A 20,808-nucleotide genomic window follows, 5' to 3' on the forward strand; every position below is an offset into this window, starting at 1 on the left:
AGACTCAACACATACATCTTCACTGCTCACAATCACCATTCACCACTTTAACTTCATACACTCTTAACTAAAATGATCAAACCCTGAATCATTTTCCGAAATTCTTTGATCATTAGTAATTGTTTCAACTATTTTCGTCCACCATTGCTAAAAATGGTGCTACTCCATTTGGTTTTCTTTGTTTCTTTTTTGTTGTCTCAGTTTGTGTAAGGTCTTTTTGCGACACAATTTTTGTGTGGATATTAACTTTTCTGGTATTATCTTTTTACTTTCTTCATTTGTATGCATTTCTTTTTAAAGTGGTTTATTGTGGCTTCTCTTATTTCATTTGTCTTCCTATTTACTTCCAGTTTATTTCGCTAGCTCTGCCTCCTTCAATTCTGCCCTTTATTCAGTTTATCAACCTCCTTTCTTCTGTCTGTCTACTTCCAAACTGTTTATTTTTATATTTCTCTCTTCTATTCTCCATCGCATGTAGGCATAACACAGAACCTGTACAGCTTCAACTCTGAACATGTAACTCCCACAAGTTGAGAGCAAAAAAACAATCCATAATGAAAGTACACTTTAGGCGCGATCTTGGGGTTGGAAATAATCATAAACCGCAAATATAGAGGTGGTCTTGAGCCTGATGCCTGGCTCTGGCTCGGCTCGAGGTCCTCTTATAACCTTGAGCCCAGAACGAGCCGAGCGTTGTGTCGAGTGGCTGCGGTGGCCAGCCAAGTAACATGGGGAACCAGATTCGAATCCCGCCCTGGCTCAGGATCCTGAGAATTCCGGCGCATCTCCTTGTGCCGAAGAACAACATGCCACGTAGACCATGTTTGTTGTGAAGCGCTCCTATGTCCTTTGGCAAAGTTTGCGCTATGAAAAGTACCAAAAATATGTGGGTTCTACTTGTCACCCATATTCTAATCTCATACGCCAACAATGAAATACCTTTGATAGCCGCTGAATGGCCGTGTGAAACTAGAACATTGAGGATCTATCCTGGCTTCCCTGCTTGACCAAATAGTGTGATCCAAGGCAAGTACTTTATTTCACACAGCCTCCTGTTGTTTTGTTTGTTTTTTGAGAGCACCTTCAAATACTGGAGTTCTGGGAGTGCGCTGTAAAAAAAAACTCTTGTGTTTAATTCAATCTGAAGTATTAAAATGAAACACTCACACTTTATTGAAATTGGTAGACACCTTGTCAAGATTGAATATGATGTTTGTAGAATTATTTAAATGTCACTTATTTTTAGGGCTCGGTTCGTGCACAGGGTCTGAGAGCCCGAGTGCTGCTCTGGCTCAGCTCTCCCTGTTAAACATATAAGATATCAAATGGCACAGCAACCAAAACCCTTAAACGCATTAAAAAGAGGCATAGCAGGTAGATATAAAGAAATTCTAACTACATAGTAGTATGTTTTTGTGTATTTCCCATTTTCGCCTGCTTGTTGTTAAGTTGCTTTCCGAATATATTCTATTTTGACAACAGTTACTGATTCATTTGAGGTAATGCATAAAAGTAAAGTTATGGAGGATTATAGAAGTTCTACCTGTAACATTCATTAGAAGGGCAACTGAAACTCAGAAACAAGAAAGATGTTGCCCTGTATTTTTGGAAAATGTCATCCTAGAATTGCTGCAATCCCTTGTCCAGACAGCTTTTCTTCAAGCAGTCATTAGAGTCCCCTGTAAACACAGCATAGTCCTCTCTCTTATCCTTAAATTTTACATTGAAAAATACAACAGAAAACAGCAACGCTTTAGTCGTGGCAGGTAGGTTCCGACCTGGGTCCGGTGCTTATTGTGCCACTGGACTCAAGCTGTACTCCACTGATGAGGCCTTCCTCTGCCAAAACTGGTCCGGTGTTCCTTGTGTTCCTTTCTGGAGGGGACCTGGCTTGGCAGTGCGGACTAGACTGTTCCTACTGGAGCAGAACCTTGGCTGATTTGTATATGGCTGGTCTCTGCAAAGACTAGCTCAGTTAGGGAAAAACAGTGGCCTGGAATGCAGATCCAAGCGATCACTAGTTATTGAGACGAATTTGGTCATTCGTTCCATCACTTTGTTATTTATAGCAGTAAATGTGCCAAGTATGATAGGCAAGCTCAGGCATTGGGTCTGTGCTCACTGTGCTACAGGGCTCAAGTGTACATCACTGATGAGCCCTAAGTATGCTGAAAATGGTCTGGAGTTGCTTGTGTTCACGTCTGGAGGAATCTGTCTTGGCAGTTCAGAGTGGACTGCATCTGCTGTAGTAGGACCAAAGGTGATCTCTCTGGAGGGTGAAAAAAGATGGAATGGGATGCACTGCCGAGCATTCTCCAGAGGCTGGGAATATTTCAAACACTCCTTCCATCACTTTCGTTAAACTGCAGATAGGACTAGTCTTGACAACCCATCAAATATTAAAAGCCAGTCAGTTAGTTTTACAGAATATCCACAATTAAAGTGCATGATGTAAAGGTATATGCAATGAATTTCAGAGGTAATTTTTTCCATATTCCTCTTGTCAATTTGAAAGACTTATGAAATTTTATGGTTTACTGGATCAACTAACCAAGCTGCCTTCATCTACTACCCTCACACTAATTACATCTCTTCTTTCTCATACTTCCCTGGTTAATGTTGGCCTAACTCTTTAACGGCTTGGCTGGAACCTCAAAATGGTGTGTTACGTTACTGGCATTTATATAGCGGCATTCTGCCACTGATACAGTCGCACACATTATATCTGACATCCGGAAGGTTTCCAAACTTGTTTTGGAGATTTTCATCACAGACTGATGCCTCACTCAGTCAGTGGAAATGTCAGTGCTAAGTTTGTGCCCGATCCTCAATAAGGTAACGGCCCTTTTCATTCACTTCTGTGAGCATGGTCTTAATGGCTGAGGGTTATTCCAGATTGCTTACCCATCTCCTTGATCAGGAGAACTCCTTTTGACAACTCCTTGTTTTCATTTCCAAGCTTGGCAGGACCATGTGTAAGAAGCAGGTTCCAATGAGGGTTATTGCGGAGACAGTCTGTGCGAATAAAACGTTCAATATAATATTTGATGGGGAAACATAGGATAACAAGTAATAGAGGAAGGCTTCCCTTAGTAGGCCCTTAGTCAACACTGGAGATCATGCAGATCTCCCCAGCTGATCAAATCTCATTTTATTCATTTTATGTTCCTCCGAAAGCTCTTTTAGTTTGCAAGAAAGTCTTAAAATCGCAACAAAAATCCACTTGGTTTTTATACAGCCCTCCATGTCAGATTGGTATGTTTTAGTGCTATAAATAACAAAGGTTATCTTTACTCAATCCATTAGTACTTACTTTACGCACTTTGTCAGAATAAAACGCAAAGGCGGCCTTGCTGGGATTCGAATTAATGTCTCGCAAATGGCTCAGTGGCGAGCCTGCAACTCAGTGGGCTGCCTTGTCTACCACACACAACTATATCATTAATCAACGGCACTATTTGATAGGTCTCTGATGTCTTTAAAAAAGGACATGCTGTTGTGGTTCAGATGTGGGGCCTGCAGAGTAATACCGTGTTTCTTCGGCAGTTAACTCACTGAGCTACCACACTGAACATGCAGCCTCTAGTAAACCAGGTAGGTGCTACTGAATTGTTGTTAGGAGAAACTTTGTAGTAAAACATCTCATAGCAATATAGTAATCCTGTTCAAAGTTAGCCTATCACGGTGACTGTGCACAGGAGGACCGGAGCTTGCCGTTTCCTAGGCGCTGCTGTCTTCCTTTCCCTTGAGAGTGCAAAGTCCAGTGAGGCTGGCGCACTTACAGAAAAACACATAGCGTTGCATAAACAGCTGCAGAGTGTGTGTTGGGTGGGGGTGAGGTGTGCTGTGTGTGGGGAAAAGGAAGTCTCCTCAAATAGTTTGCCTTGTGCTTTTGTGCATCTAAATGTTAAAAACTGTGAAAGGGGAGCGTTGCCCTGTTGAGCGACTGCCTTAATTTGACCACTGTATTAACAAGCATTCGTTAATGTAGAAAACTATGCTACAGCCAATAGAAATTGAGGGAAAGTAAGTGGCAAGCACAGGAACAAATGAGAAGCAAGAAAAGCAAGGGGGCGGAATATAAGGCCCTTTTAAGATATACTTAATACAATAGATTTCACAAGCGCTGTGCAGGCGAAATCTAAAAAGCATTCATCATAAAGAGAGCATGTCTGAATTCACTTCGAAGCGCTTTGGATCTAGCTGTACGTGAGGCACAGAGATAAACAGCCCGCTCACTGGAAGTGCAGGAGAAGAAAAGAGTGCACTCAGCCAGTTCCAAAGTTGTTCAAGGAAGATCACCTTTTATTGTTCTCCCCAACTGGGTGTGAAAAATAGCGTCTTTGGAGGAGGCAGGCTGATGTGCCAGAGCTGGATGGGGCTGTGTTTTTTAAGGGCGGGGCGGTGTGAGTGTTGCAGGAAGTGGGGGTGCCAGAAGGGGCCTGAATATTTGCAGTAGCCAGGTGGGTCTCTGTGTTGTGGTCTGCCACCTCGCGCACACACTCACACTGACTGCATCATCACACATTCGGGTGAGCCAGAGAAATCATTGCACAACCAAAGCACATCCCGGAAAACGTCTGCTTGTCAGTTTGCCCGGCATTAGGAATGCGTCATGACTCAGGGGTTGGAAATGTAAAGCGTCCACCTCCACCATTTTGCCACTCGGTTCTTTTTTTTTTCCTGGTCTTTAATCCTTTTGTGTTTGAAATGTATACAGAGCTGCGAGGTGCCCCTTTGAAGTAATTCTCCGCCATCTTGTGTTATGTTAGCTGCACCCCCGGGGATTAATGGCGCCGCCCCTACCCCAGGGAGCAGAGCACAGACAGCCAGGCCCTGAACTTTCAGCTCCAACTAACAAGTTGCATTCGTGCATTAGCCGGTTTTGTCACATCAGCAGCAGTTTGGGGCTCTTTCAGACTAATATTTGATTAGCAGCAGTGTGGAAACCAGGGCAATTTTGACTTGGGAATGACGAAAAGGAAAAACTTCAAGTTCATTAACCTTTGCGAGATGGAGATAACAATGTCCTTTCAAACCGCAGGCTAAAAATATTCTTAGAACAGAGCCTCCCATGGTGCCTTCGCTTCTGCGGCAGAAAGGAATACACCACTGCCCACTAGTGGTGAGAAAAAGATGCATTCCCTGAAGCCTGCGTGTTGTGGGGGCTGCGAGACAGCCGAGGTCAGGGCTTCGAGGCATTCGTTCTTGCCTTCCACAGTGTAAAGGCGGCTGTTGGCAGGACTGGGCCTAGTTACAGCAGCAACCAGCAAATAGGCCTAAATGCAAGACCACAAGATAGTGCGAAAAAAGAGTGCATAATTATTGTGGTATAGTCGAATAAATTGTATCAAATTTCGCAGCGTAATGTGGCCCATTCTGTGGCAGTATTATTTTGCTATGTTTTCATTGTAACACACTTTAATACTGACTTGGATTCCGCAATTGAAAGGTGACCAGTTACCGGCTGGAAAGGGCGTGGCACTGCGCCACACCACAGGTGTCACTCTTTTTGAAGTAACTTTTGCTCCATTTGAGGCAGTGTTCCTCAAATTACGAAGCAGGTGGTGGAATATGTGACAAGAGAAGTAAATTCATAATCCTACGAAAAAGACAGCTGGTCGCAGAATCCTATAGGGAACACAATAGAATTCACAACAGGCTAATCTATGCTTCTGCCAGGCATCACAGGAGGAGGCGATGCGTGTTCCCAAAAGAGAGACAGAGTGGGAAAGCGGTGGGGGTTAGGGGGGGGAGGGGTGAAGGCATGGGCGTAGGGTGGTGGTCCCCCTTCTACTGTATGTACACATAGGCTAGTAAATGTGTGTATATGTGTACAATATTTAGAAGCTGGTATAAATGTATAGGTGTGTGTGTTTGCGTGTGCATATATATAAATACACACACGCATAAATTTACAAGGCTGCTCAAAAAAAGGGGACAGGCCAAATAAAGAAGTGAGACTTTTTCCTACTTTATGTCTGACCTGTCCCTGTTTTTGCTTCTCCACATCCGGTCACCCTGTTTACGGGGTCTCATTCGGTTTGCTTCTCCAGCAGGCTTGCCGTTCCCAGATTTGCATCAGAGGGGATGGATGCGAGGTTTTCACAGGGACTTCCAACAATGAGCAGGATGTGGGAGGGGAGGTCAAGTTAAAGCGAGCCTTTCCTCTGCAGAAGAACTTCAGAGCAAACAGATGCGTGGCACGGCCATGACGGGTACCAGGGGCGCGGTGCCACGGCGCGCGCACACTTCTGCCCCCGGCGAGTCATGACAGAGACCGCCATTGTATTAATATGACTTGCTTGAGTGAACAAACCCCTTGTAACAGGCAGCAGCGACTGCTTGAAAGGAACCGTTCTGAGTGTTGGCTTTTATTCTTGGGAGGAAAGGGCTTTGCAAGGTTTTTTTGGGGTGTTTTTTTTTTTACGCGCCTCCTCCTCCCCCATAAGCAATTGACACTATTATCCGATGGATAACAAATACATCCTGGCATAAAAGGAAAACCCTAACTCGACATAAGTTCTTTTTTTTTTTATTATTGCGCGTGTGTGCATCAGTACAAAACATTGTAATGCAACAGCAACCAGCCAGGAACCGGGGTGCCTGCCCGCCGAGGCATCTAAGCACATAACGGTGATGTGTATTATAGCGCCTAATTCACATCTCCGCTTACTCTTCCCTCCACACCGCGTCTCCCCCGCCAACCATTTCCTCCCAGTCGCCAAACAACACTGGCCGTTTCCTGTTTGCTCTGTGCTTGTGCGTTTCCAATTGTCAGATGTCAAAAGCAGCGCAGCGTTTTCTTAATACTTATCTTCTGATAACATTGAACCCGAATTACAGGAAGAGGACGTCCACTCAGAAAACAAAGGAAGTGCGGCCTAGTTAGCGAGGGCTTCATCTAGCCAATGGGGGCCACCTGTCTGCCAATAATAACAATTCTTTATACATTCCAAGCGCGTTTCTTGTTAAGCGGCCCCGGGCCTTTTAAGCTCGAAAACGGGGCCCTTTCATTGCTTTCCAGGGTAACACACCTTTTTCTCTGTGACGCTAACACTAAAGTTATGGAATTATAATGATGCCCGGTTCTAGCTGTTTTTAGGGCCCACAAACAGACTTGGAGGCCGATTCTGAGGTGCACAGTACAAGAGCCACAGCAATACTGTCCCCGAAATTACAATTTACAGCCTCTGTACCATGCAATTGTGGTACAGAGGGAGAGGATGTGGCCTAACGGCTAGAGCGGTAGACCTCGAAGCTGGGGAGCCGGGTTCGAGTCTCGGCAGGGACTCTCAACATCCTGTGATTCTGGGCAAATTACTTAATCTCTCTGCCTCTAACAACAATGAATGTGTCCAGCTGAAGCCCACTAGGCTACTGAGGTCGCAGGCTGCCGCTTTGCTACAGGTCCCCAAGATCAGAAGGGCGAGAGTGGGAGGCAGATCATTCCGCTATTTGAGGGCGCAGAGATGGAATACTCTTCCCCTCAGGCTCCGTATGGAGCCTGTGGAGTCAGCCTTCCGGAGGGAGCTTAAAACCCGGCTGTTTCCTAGGGTTTAGTTTGTTCAGGGGTCAGTAGTCTGGTTTGGTAGTACTTAGGCCACTGGAAGCGCGGGGACACACTGGCTAGTGTAACCAGGCGCTATATAAGCTCAGTATTATTCTTATTATTATACCTTCAGGTCTAGTTTGCGCTGTATAAAACACAGAAAAAAAAGAAATGACGTATTATCGATCCGGAATAGTTAATTACATGCGGGATCCAGGAATTTTGGGCCTAATCTAATACGATTCCCAGATTCTTAAACTTTTGCACTGCACTTTTTCCACCTACTTTTCACCTGCTTTCCTGTTTTCACATGCTTAACTTTCCACCTGCTTTCCTGTTTTCACATACTCAAACATTTTAAAACATGATCAGAATATTAATTTAATTATAGCTATTTAAATCTCAAACAGCACAAACCAAATCCTCAAAACAACCCAAAAAACGTTATCATGATTTTTAAAAATTATTACTAACAGCTAAAACAAAAACGAATTTGTCTATATTTATAACCAAAAACTTTTACATTACCATATTAGTGAACACTATGTAAATACCTCAATATTTTAATATATTATATATTTAATGGCAGTATTATTTACAAGAAAAAGACGATGTACATGCCTCAATGTTGTGTCTCACAATATTTTTCCAAAAAAGTACCTTAAACAAACGTGTAAAATTCTTCATGAGTTGTTACTTAGCACCATTATATGGTTTTCAGTTTCCCGGGGCTCCTTAGAGCCCAGGACCAAAGCAAAATACCTATTCCAGTTGGCCATGGGATTCCTCAGAAGCAACATCAAGTTACTTTATTAATCTTGCCTTCTGCACTCTGCAGGTGCAAGGGAGAAGTTTCACTGGATCAAGCGGGAGTGATCTTGAGTATATAACTTGTCCCCTGTTTTGGTTATGGCTGCCTCTGCCCTGCCTGTTTGAAGGACTACCTGTCCCCTCCAAGCACAGCAAAAGTGTTCTTCTGGGGCAGTTTTTCTTTCTGGCAGTACCTGGATTCCTGCAGCCTTAGGATCAGCAAATGGCCAGCCCTGTCAGCCCTTTGTAGGCATCGTCCTAGTCCCAGAGATTCAAGATAAAACTAGAGAACAATTTCTCCACTGCCCGCTACAGGGCAGCCAAAAAGTCTTCAATGCAGCAGCAGGGAAGTTGCACTGTCTTCTTCTGTTCCAGTCAGCTGCCTGCTGCGGGTGGGACATGGAGGGCAATTTAAAGGGTTAGAAGCCATCCGCAGTTGGTGCTGGCTTCCAATCCAGTCACACCAAATTTACCATACTTTGCCACAAGTCATATGCAGCAGTGAGCTTCATTTCCTCTTCTGTGGATATTCTTTCAGGCAATATTCTATACCATAATTCCTTTCAGAGTATCATAGTGGTCCCCAAGTTCCAACCCGAGCCAGCCCAGTTACTCTCAACAAGGAATAAAGCGGACCACCCATCCCATCCCCAGACTCCTATCTGTGCCATATCCATGTGGTTTTTGGCTACAAAAGTCTGGGCATGGTACCACCTCTTATAGTAAGTGGGAGCAGGAAGATCTGTTCACAGAAAAATGTGGTCGTAATTTCTCAGTTTCCTCCCTATTCTGGGTCAGTTTTGTGGGTTTCTTTTGAATTTTAGGTGCTGACTGTCTCAGCCCCAGGGGATTAGGTGTGAGTGGCACGGTCCGCCATGCATGGGGCCGGCCAACCTTTCAGTGTTAAACTTTGCAGCCGAGCTTAAGCTCTACATAGATAAAATGCTATAGATCATCAACATCCAAACTTTCCATTGAATATTTGACATTTCATTGTCTATATATTGCTAATTTTCGTTTGATAGCAACGTAAGGTCTGGCACTATTAAAGGTCTTTTGATTTAACTAAAATCAAATATAAAATATACTTAATTATAGTGGTTTTTAGCCAGCCCGCTTTTTCCATTTGTCTGGTGTTGTTTCATTCACATATTTCTCCCGCCCACTGCAACATACATTACCAGGGTATGACTGAACTCAATTAAGCCATTGGCTAACCTCATTTTGAGTGACAACATTGTGATCTTTTACAAGGGACAAATCCTCCCACAAAGACGTTCCCTTTGGTTCCATGGACAACTATTGCAAAGAGTGCTTTTTTTAGACAAAAACTATGTTTGGTTATAGCCATTTTTTTGTTTTTAGTTTGTGAGTGCTCGGCAACACCACAAACAATAAGAATGTAGTTAAATACAAACCATGACAAAGCAAAAGAAGCATTGTCAAAGCTGAAAGTCCTGTAGCCAGCACCAGACCTATTGACTTTGCCAATGAAAGTTCTTTTGAAATTTAGCCAAAATGGGTTCAATCCCTGTTTTACATTGAATGCAGATTTAGCAGTCTGGCTGTAGGGAGATTATATTGTCTAAAGCCCATCTTAAATTTGAAGGTGCAAATGTGAAAGCTTTCCTTCAATCTTGTACCACAGAACTGCACTTTGTTTTGTACAAATGCTAAAACTATTTGTTCACATATGTAGTTGATTTTCCAAAGTGGTGATATCGTAAAACTGTTGCAATTTTCTATTCGGATGCATGTACCTGAAATAACTGAGCAGCAGACAGACCGTAGCGATTCCAGAGCTCAAAAACCGCAATGTCCAGAGAGCAAAAATAGGAGGCGTGCAGCAAAAGATGGGCTTCCTTTTTCTACTATTTAATAACTCCAACAGCTTTATTCCAGGAAAGGCTGCTCTTTATAAGTGTCATCTTATTAAAAAAAACATAATTCACTCACTAATGAATCTTCCACCCTAATATATTGTTTGCAAACAAAACAAAATAGGGTCAGCATTATGTTTGATGGAGTACCCAGTGGCATTGAATCCTCCATCATAATATATATTTTTTGGAAAGAAAAATAGGTTCAACATTATGTTTGATGGAGTACCCACTAGCACTGTTCCTGTTACTAACCTCATCACCATAGAAGGATGTGATCTACAAGCATATAGTGCTAGTCTCTCAAATCCATTCTCGGTTGTCTCAAACTCACTTGAGCCTTTAGCCCCCACCCAGACCTGATTGCCTCATCTCATGCATGTCCTAAACTTAGAATCTCCATACTTAAGAGAACATCTTATCAAGTGCAAACTTGTGTTGTGGTTTGATGACTACCCATTTTGACCTGTTTGTGTACAAGGCGGTAAACCTGTTCCTTTCTAGTAAGGAGCCTCATTGTTGTAGTTTGCAATCTTGGTATCTCAATAATGCAGCTGTTGTTGCTACCCTGTCCTCATTGGCCTCCCCCTCAATGCCTTTGCTGCTCACTGTTGGCTTGCTGTGTCTTGATGTTTTTCAGCGTGGTTAGAGAGAGAGAGAGAGAGAGAATGTGTGGTGTGTGTGTGTGATTGATGGAGGGTATGCATGGAAATGAAAAAAACCCTAGACGAGAGCTAGGGCTGTAAGAATGCTGTGACTTAACCTTGCTTCATTAGTCCACAAGAAGAGCCGCGCCCGTGAGTTAGATAAGCACTCACTTTCCGTTTCTTGTTGACGTTCCCTCCTTGGTGCTGGAGTCATTGACCGCTTGCCAGCTGAGCCAACCAAAAAAAAGCTTGAATTTGATGTACCCTTCTCAACAAAACAAAGTGCAGGGTGTGGTGGGGGGAGAGGCCTTAGAACAGCAGAGAGGATGAAGTTTGTTCGCTGCCATAAACTGCTGTTTAGTAATCTTCCTACTTGGAATGATATAAATATATATTTTCTGCTCTTTTCTTGGCAGGAGCAGAATCCTGGACTCGTTCCCAGATTGCATGAACCCGGCTCCATACCAACTGCAGGCTCTGTGGCCGCGCCGCCCACAGCTAATGGATTCATGAGGAACGCTATACTGAAGGAGCAGATTATGAGGCGGCAGCTGTTGCAGGTTTGATGTGTGCTTCACTTTTCTTAGTTGCTAAGGGCATGAGCATCACTCACTGAACGCAATGTAAGAATATTGTCATTACCTATGATGACAGCGGCGCATCCATAGGAATTGAGCAAAAAACACCTTTATGAGAACCCAATTAATGAAATCCAGAATCCTCATTGGTACACTTATTTTCAATGTTTATCCAGAACAAAGCAGCCTAAGAACACTGAAATATATAATAAATTGTTGCCTTTTATAACTTAAGACACTATGTTTATCACCGATTCCTACACAAATGCTTTATCTGTTGAACATGCGGCGACCCAGATTTTGGGGTGCTGGTGGGACTTCAACACCCGCTGTCCTAATGCTGATCCCAGAGCTGCTGACAGACATTTCCACACTAGTGCGACAAGCAGCTTAAAGCCGCAGAGCCAGAAACAACACATATGTTTCCATGGCAGGTTTTCTTATTTTTGACCCTATAAAGCAATAGATCAATGTACCTTCTGCATTTCTACAGAGATTATGCAGTTCTCTGACAAATATGTCATTCAGTATTAGCCCTATCTCTAACCCCGCCCACAGACCAACCCTTTGTTTTGAACATCATCATGTGTAGCTAGGTCTATGTGCACTGTGGGTGCACTGGAATGCAGACAGTCCATCTGAAAATCTAATATGTAGAAATATACTCAACAATGTATGTTATGTTATATGCCTTTTAAATAGCGCAAATCACCTTCAGGTCTCTAAGCGCTTATAGAGAAAAGTGAACAAGTCACTAGGGCTGATGGAAAAGCAACATTGGTGGCAGAATTACACTGTAGTTAACACCTTTCTAAATAGGAAAGTTTTTAATTGTTTCCTAAAAGTGAGGAGAACCGGTTCCCTACGCAGGTACTCAGGTAGTTTGTTCCAAATTTGCGGAAGCAAAACAGAGAATGCTTTGCCCCCTTTAGATTTAGTAGTGTACCTGGGGGGAGCTAAACGGCAGGCCTCAGATGAACACAGTGTCCGGCTATGAACATATTTCTCTAGGCGATCTTTTATATACCTAGGTGCCTGGCCGTAGATTGCCTTGTGGGCAATGCATAAGCCCTTTAATTGAGCTCTCTGTTTAATGGGAAGCCAGTGTCATTTATGTAACAGAGGGGTAGCACATGTCTTTCTAGGAAGTCTAAAAATAAGCCTAGCCGCATCATTCTGCACCACCTGTAATCTCCTGATAAGTTTCTGGGAGAGGCCAATGTAAGATGCGTAGTCTAAAAGCAGGGCTCTCCAAAGTGCGTCCTGGAGGGTCGGATTCATGGCAAATTTCTAAGATAACTACATTTATCTAAATGGTGATATGCTAAACATCTGTCATGGATCCGCCCTCCAGGACCGACTTTGGAGAACTTTAGTTTCAAAAGGTCAAACATTTTGCATTGTGATGTTTTATATTTTGTAATTAAAGCGACTGTTTTTGATAACTTACTGAAGAAGTTAATAATGCAAGGTGAACGAAGCACATAGGGATGAATATATTAATCGCATGGATTGACCACAGTTAAAAAGCAATAGGATAGATAGGTGGGTGAATTGGTGAACAATCAAAAGAAGGACGGATGAGTTGGAGAATGTAAAAAGCTAAATATTCATATGCACACTCCAAATTTCTAGACCCATAGATGACTTAAACTGTTGTTGAGCTATCTGGACGAATGGATGGGCTGGCTAAATGGATAACATAATGTAGCTACATTTACAGAACCCTTAACATATTGGTTATTTATTAATGGGTTAATGGTTTGGGGTTAGTGGATGGATGGTTGGATTAACTGATGGATCAGTGAATAGGTAATCAAAAGATAGATACCTAGATAGATAGACTTATAGATAGATAGAGAGACAGACAGTAGACTGCTAGAACCACAAAGTAATACCTACATACATGTAACAGCTGTGGGGATACTATGCCCAGGTACACATCCTGACATAATAATTGGTTAGACTGTCCACATAAAACAATTGATAACACCAGTTACAATTTCAAGCATCAATGGCCAATATTTACCAAACCCCCTTCTAGCCTAAAGAGAATGTTTTGATGCAGTCATGGATCAGTTAAACATTCAGCTAATACTTAGTAGGAATAACTTTGTGTCTATTATTGGCGGATGTATAGACTGATGATTCGAACACAGAGCATGAGTAAATAACTAACATTGACTGGCAGGTTGGATGGGAGGTAAATGAAAGGATGGGTGAGTGATTAGGGGTAACATCAGAAAGTGGGAATGTATTGATTTTGGTGGACAGATGGATGGGCTTGTAATGGATGGTACGTAGATAGATGGTTTACATCATTTGAATATCTCGAAGAAGTTGACACATAGGAGAATAGATTACACAACAGGTGGTCAGACAGGTATCTTTTCACTAGACGAGAAAGATGCTAATTGGTTGTTAGGAATACAGGTATGATAGTATGTAGGTGAAGAGATGCTGCTGGTGAGATGCAGCCGGTTGCGTCGATAGACGCTGCAGTTATGCTGCACATAGTTGATAGATTGAGGGCTGAAGTGGCACAGTAAAGCGATACATACAGAAAATGGGTTCAAATATACGATTCTAGATGCAAAGATAGAGTGTGTGAAAATACACGGAAAATACACGAAAGAACAGAAAGTCATTAAGCGAGGCAGGCGAGCGCAACATTTTGATATAATGCAAGGATATAACATTTTGAAGGCTCTTTATATTTTATTGAGTGATCCTATAGGAAAATGTGAGTGATTAAGACTAAAGTGTGAAGAGGGTATGACATGGTAACTATTGTCTTGTTGCTTCAAACCTATATGGTGGAAGGTGGTTACGGTTTGTGTTGTGTTTATGATTTTGTTGTTACAGATGTTGGTTCTGTGACAGGGATGCCTGACATCTCATTGTGCTGTTCTTATGCACACGAGAGCTGAAAACTCTGGGTAGACTAGCGCTTTGAAATCCAAATTATATTAAAATAGTTGTTGCAAATAGAAGGATTGTGTTGACAACTGGTTGTCTCGTTAGTTAATACGTCAGCTGCATGTAGTGTGTTCTTTTGAGCACATTGAACACTCTGCCCAAAAACATTTTCTTTGCAAGTAGGCGCCCAGAGACACCTAACTGTTCGGATTTAACAATAAGCCTCAGAAGAGCTCTTTCCCTTTCTCTCACAAGATGAGGTCATGTCCCCCCAGCAACCAACAACCAGGGTGTGGTTGAGGATCACTAATTGGCAGCAGGGGACATGAAATGACGGAGCGGGAGAGGCCCGGGACTCCAGGGGGCACGTGCCGCACGCATCAGCGCCATGGCGTAATGAAAAGATCCTGCGTTGTCCGACCGCGCGCCAGTGTGTGAGCGCGCCTACGCCTGCGTGCTTCTGGGCGGGCAGGTGTTCTGGAGTGCTTTGATACACAGCCTTGGTGATCCGGTTTGGATACTCCAAGTTCAGCAGTTGTAAACAGAGAGGTTCAGGTAAAAACATTCAGAACACCTTTGGCATTCTTTGCAATTGTTAGAGGAACTAGTCACGTAAATTTGTCAATATTGACCTTTCCCAAAAAGAGGACAGACTGCTTGTTGGGACCTAAGGTAAGTGCACACGCAGTGCAGTGAAACAATGTCCAATTTGGGATATTATGCCAGATTTATAAACAGCAGGGCCCCAATTTAGAGACAGGGTACTCCGACACAAACGGGACGGCTCATCCTGTCGAACAAACCCCTCAGTCTGCCTGGCTATTTACAGACGGGCAAATGGGGGCTCTGTCAATGGAAAACTTCCTATGATTAGTCAACGACAGGGCTTTAGGTGGGCCGGGTCTCACCGGGTCTCAGCCCCGGCAGTTTTTAAAGGGGGGCTCGAAACGGGTCTCTATCGGGCTCTGTTATGTGCCCTGGCACAGGCGTTCCGTTTTTTCCGGACTGCAGTGACAGCAGGCACGTGGATGTGCGCGTGCTCACAAGGCTCACTTCTCACTAGTGGAGAAGTTATGACATGACGTTATGCCAGGTGAGCGTTGTAGGAGAAGGGAAATCCTTTAAAGAAAGTAATTTTCTCTCTGGATTTCCCTTCTCTTTTTGTAACTCAGGAGCAGCAACATTGTCGTGGTGTCACCAGGGCTTTAAGTGGAAACTTTTTCAATATTATATACAAGCCATAGTTGCTGCTTATTTATCTCATGCAACTAACAGCCATTGACGAAGCCAATAGTCTTGACTTCTTGTAGGTATGATGTTACTTGTTGAATCATATATCTGGATGCAATGACAGAAACAGCAAAATACAAGTCGGGCGGCACGCTATGCTAAGCACAGATTTTTAGTTTAAGTTTGTAAGCAACGCCCCTAATTACATTAGACACACCCCTTTGAGAGACTCCCCCAGTTTTTTCATCCCACTTATAGCTCTGCCCAATGGAGTAGGGGCCTCTGGAAGAAGGACATTGCACCGCCCCTTTTATTTAGGGTGGATGGTGTAATGTCTTTTTTTCATATCTGTCAATGCCGAGGGACAGAAAAAAAAAGACCCTGCGCATTATAGGAGAAATCTCCCGGGATGTAGGAGTCATTAGTTATCTGTTTTTCTGAAGCATTGTTCCTGAAAAACATTAAAAAAATTTAAAAGTTTGGTGTACGGCTGTCAAAAACTCACAGCAGCCGTGCACCAAACTTTTCGAAGAAACCTCCGCAATGGCAGTTCCTTTGAATACACAGAGGTGACTGGCGAGCCAGTGGTCATCTCTAAATTTGGCCGCTCGTGCGTAGTGTTAAGGATGGGGGAGGTAAAGTTCTCTGCCACTGCGATGAATAGAATCTCATCCGTCAAACAGTAAATCAGACCCTATGGTTTTTGAGATGGGTGTACAAACAACCACCATTTTTTATCAAGGAAATAAATTAATGCAGAATGCCCACAGAAACAGAGGAAAATCCCAGTACTGGCCCAACTCTTTTAACATTTTATTTTAATTTATTTGAGATCTCAAGAAGGATATGCTCAGCTTTGCAGATGGTGGAGAGCCACCGCAGGGACCACTCTATTCTCCTTCTTTTCAGTTCTTATGCATCTTCTGGAGTGATATGTAAGCAGTGCTTAATTTAAGACGGTGGTTTCCAGTGCTTAGCACTGGCACTTAATTGGTTTCCGATGCTTGGCAGCCTTAACTGTCAACAATGCACTTAGGACAGGCTGCCACGTGGTGGCGCTGCTCATCTAATTTAGAGTTGAGCAGAACAACAGTTGTTTATGAATACAATATATGTTCAAAATTACTAATGGCTGCCTCCCAGCCATTCCTTTAGCTTTGGAAGCCTGGAATAATTTGAACTGTTGCACTTGCAAGTGAGAGTAATGGTTAGTAGTTGTTTTGGCAATGATGCCAGGATCAGTCGGTGGTGCAAGCTGGGTGTCCTTCTGGTCAGGGCCCTGGCACTTATTGTTTTACAAATTAAGAAGTGTATGCAAGCCTTCTCCAGACACCCACCTGTTGCATTCCTTGAATTTTGTGCCAGTGCAGGGAGCGGCACATCCTCCCGACTGACAGCACTAGGTGAGCACAGCGTGCTGGCTGCTCGTTACCGGAGAGATTGCATAGAGAGGCTAGGAGAAGTTGGCATAGGCCTGAAGTTCATCACTGCGATCGTTAAAGATATGCATCACTCACTCAGATTTGAGAAAATGGAAAAACGGAACCTTGATGTCTGGCATTAGCCAAGACCTTTTGATTTGAGTAAAATGTACATAGTACTCTTGCTAAAGGGACTTTCAGACAACCCTCTTCATCCATTGGTCTATCAGTATGTCATTCACATTTTTCTTCCGCCTCCTACAGCATACAGCATTGGACAGTGGGTCAGCCTACTTCAGTCATTAGCTAATGTCAGTGTGAATAAAGGCATTGTGCTCAAAGAGCACGTCTGCACACAAAGTCGTTGACTTCAATGACAGGGGCTACTAGGTTAAAGTGTGCTTTTTGAGTCCCCAAAAATATTTTTTGCTTATAGGCAACATTGTTTAAATATCAATATTGGCAAGGGCCCTTCAGGTCATCCAACAATACGCTTTACAAAACCATGATAAACAAATTATTGGCAAATCAAAAAGGCTGTTAGCCAACACCAGACCTATTGGCTTTTCCATGTTTTTTTCACCAGCAGTTCTCAGTTTAATGGGAACAATCCCAACATTAACATGCTATGTTGGTGTGCCATTTTAAAGAACCACAGTCTGAATATATGCATTGCCCTGCCACAGCGAAGGATGAATCCAAGCAGGTATCTGCGTCTTGGATTGGGGAGAATGTGATTGACACACGATGGCTCACCCATGAAGGACATCGTATTACAGTTGACAATTACTCTCGTATCTGTTTAGTCTGTTTTTTTTAACAAGGAAGTCTACACCCTGTAACCCATAACCCACTTTCCTCTTGTCTTTAATCTATCCTTTGATGTCCATCGACATTGCCAACCCCCTTCCCAACTTCTTAGGGTTTTCTCTCTCTTAAACATGGTTATCATTAATTCTATGATATGCTAAAGCAGTTCAGCATTATTTCAGCCATCTTCTTTTAATTTATGTTACCTATTATCAAAATTACCTTTCAGTGTGCTTTTTGTGTGTTTTTTTCAGTTTTTTTGTTAAACCTCAATGTCTTGCGTCTGAGACCAACCAGCAGGTGACAGTAGTGCATCTTCAGTGCAATTGTACATACTGGGATGTTTCCTGTGGAGGTCTGGTTTGTAGTAGCCTGCTACTATAAGAGTAGGAACAGTGTACTGAAGTATAGATTAGAAAACATGCAATAACTCTTCCTTTGTGTGTAAAGTGAACTCAGTAAACTGTTGTAGAATTCCTGGTCTGGCTAGAATAAAAAAGAACTTAAAATAAAGGGGACGGCAGGGAGTGAATGGATTGGAGATGATTCCTGTACAAGAGAAGAATGGAATATGTGAGACTTGTTTTAGTTCCATTGCCTGAAAGATGAATGCAAATGTTTGATTGGTTGGCGCTTTGGTGAACCTTTCAGGGTGTCTCCAAAACATGATGGCACCATAGACTGCTGTTGACGTTGTTCCTTTGTCTCTCCAGGTGAAGCAGAGACCAGGTATGATGGGTGTCTCATCGGAACAGCGCAATGCCTTTGTGACCCAGCAGATGAACCCATTTCAGAGTAAGTACCATGGGAAGTTCAGCTTTGGTTAACTCTTGGACAACACTTCACCAGTGCGAGAGAGCCTGTCGGAAAGCCTATGACCCAGGTACCCGGTCAGTCTACCATTCGAGGTTTGCAGTTTATAAAAAGGCTAATCTGACAAGGAAAGCAGAATTTTACGAAGGAAAGATTGCGGCGGCTGACAACCCGCAAAAGGAGATCTTTTGTATCCTAAAAGAGCTAAGATAAGAGAAGGAACAGAGGCCCTCCTTTTGTCAACATGATTGCAATAAATTCCAGTCCTTTTTCACAATGAAAGTTAAAGATCTCGTAAGGGAAATTTATCTCACCCCCTCGTTCCCTTGCTCTGCAGTGCCAACACTCATTCCCCCCACGGTCGGTAATTTACTGACCGCATTTCCCTTGCTCACCAATGACTCCCTGTTCCTTCTAATAGGACGGGTAAAATCAGGATCGCCGGTAGACCCCTGTCCACCAAGGATTTTTAGAGGTGGCTTTCCCCGGGATTGAAAGCGAGGTTCTCTCGCTTCTGAATCAATCCCTGGAAACAGGGTATGTCCCTGTTAACTTGAAGGAGGCATGTAGTCATCCCGCTCCTGAAAAAACCAGGGGCTGACACGAAGAATCTTAAAAATTTCAGGCCAATTTCCCAGCTGCCATTTCTCGCCAAAGTACTTGAACAGCATGCGCTATACTCTCTCTCACACCATTTAGAGAATGATCACCTTTTACAAATTAATCAGGCAGGGTTCAGGGCTCATCACAGTACGGAACTGGTCATGTTGTCTGTACTGGATGACTTGAGACTGACGGCAGACAAGAAAAAGCTATGTGCCCTGGTTTTATTGGACCTATCCGCGGCATTTGACACGGTCAATCTTGACCAACTATTATTGCGGATTTCATAGTTGGGAATCCAGGGCATGGCTCTCACATGGCTAACATCTTTCCTTAGTGGCCGGTCCCGGAGAGTTCAGCTATCTGATCATGTGTCCGACCCTGGCATACTCACGTGCAGGGTACCACAGGGTTCGGCGTTGTCACCTCTTCTCTTTAACGTCTACCTCCAGCCCCTGATAGCTGCACTGAATCATACGGAGTGCCGGATTTATAACTATGCAGACGACACTCAAATTATCACCCAGATTGACAGCTCCCCGATTGCCCACTCAAGGATTTAAAACATTCTAAAGTTCACTGTCAATTGGATGATGGCCAATTCTCTTAAAATCAGTCTGGATAAGACTGAGGTACTGGCCGTCACTTCAGACTCCAATCCCTGAAACAATCTTTTTTGGCCACAAGAGCTCGGTACCTATCCGGAGCCGGCTGTGGCCGTAAAAAGTTTAGGAATCAAAATGAATGCCAAACTTTTCATGATTCAACAGGTGTCGGCAGTAGTGGTAACATGTGTCGGCTTACTGAGATAGCTGCGGAAAATTTCCCCTTCTGCTTTCCTCTGCTAAACTCAGACTGGCGGTATCGGCAATGATATTGTCGCGTATGATCTATGGCAGTTCTCTGTACATCGGCCTCCCGCAACAACTGCTGGCCAGACTACAGGTGATTATGAATGATGCCGCCAGATTAATATACAGATTGCCCAGAGAAGCCCACGCTACCCCGCTGCTGCGTCAACTGCACTGGCTTCCGGTCAGGCAGAGAACGAAGTTTAAAGGCTCTGCATTGCACACAATGCCATTTATGGCCAAGCCCCGAGATATATCAAAGACCGCTTAGCTAACTACATTCCTAGTAGCGTGCGGTCTGCAGAGGCCAGCCTACTGGTGTGCCCTCGCTTCAGCCTGTCTTCCATTGGAGGTAGAGCCTTCTCAACATCCATCTCCCTAATCTGGAACAACCTACCAGAGAATGTACAAAAGGAACAGGCCCTCCTCCCATTTAGGAAGAAGTTGAAGACAGTTCTTTTTTCGGAAGCCTGGAGCACCATCTAACAGCCGACGTCTCCCCACTTGCTCGGAAAGGTGCTCTCTCAATTAGTACTTAGAGACCTGCAGGTGATAATGCACTTTACAAATAGTAATTACAATACAATACAACACAGACCTGAAAGAAGCCACCGCAATCTTTGGTTGTGGGCAAGGATCGACTGCGCTTTTGAAGTGCTGCAGACGCCGCCCTTTAGCCCCTTACTCGGTAGAC

The 20,808-nt window shown here is 43.6% G+C and overlaps 1 protein-coding gene across 4 annotated transcripts in view; it reads left to right on the forward strand.

Moving 5' to 3' along the window:
- The window catches only part of MAMLD1 (mastermind like domain containing 1), a 306,554-nt gene that overhangs the window by 268,814 nt on the left and 16,932 nt on the right, over positions 1 to 20,808 (forward strand). For all 4 annotated transcript variants that reach the window (XM_078688642.1, XM_078688639.1, XM_078688641.1 and 1 more), the window contains 2 exons: positions 11,306 to 11,449; positions 18,561 to 18,642. In XM_078688642.1, the coding sequence (XP_078544768.1) occupies positions 11,306 to 11,449; positions 18,561 to 18,642 (226 nt within the window). The remainder of the gene's footprint in view (positions 1 to 11,305; positions 11,450 to 18,560; positions 18,643 to 20,808) is intronic.

The sequence above is a fragment of the Lissotriton helveticus genome, chromosome 4_1 (genome assembly GCF_964261635.1).
Source record: "Lissotriton helveticus chromosome 4_1, aLisHel1.1, whole genome shotgun sequence".
NCBI classification, from domain to species: domain Eukaryota; kingdom Metazoa; phylum Chordata; class Amphibia; order Caudata; family Salamandridae; genus Lissotriton; species Lissotriton helveticus.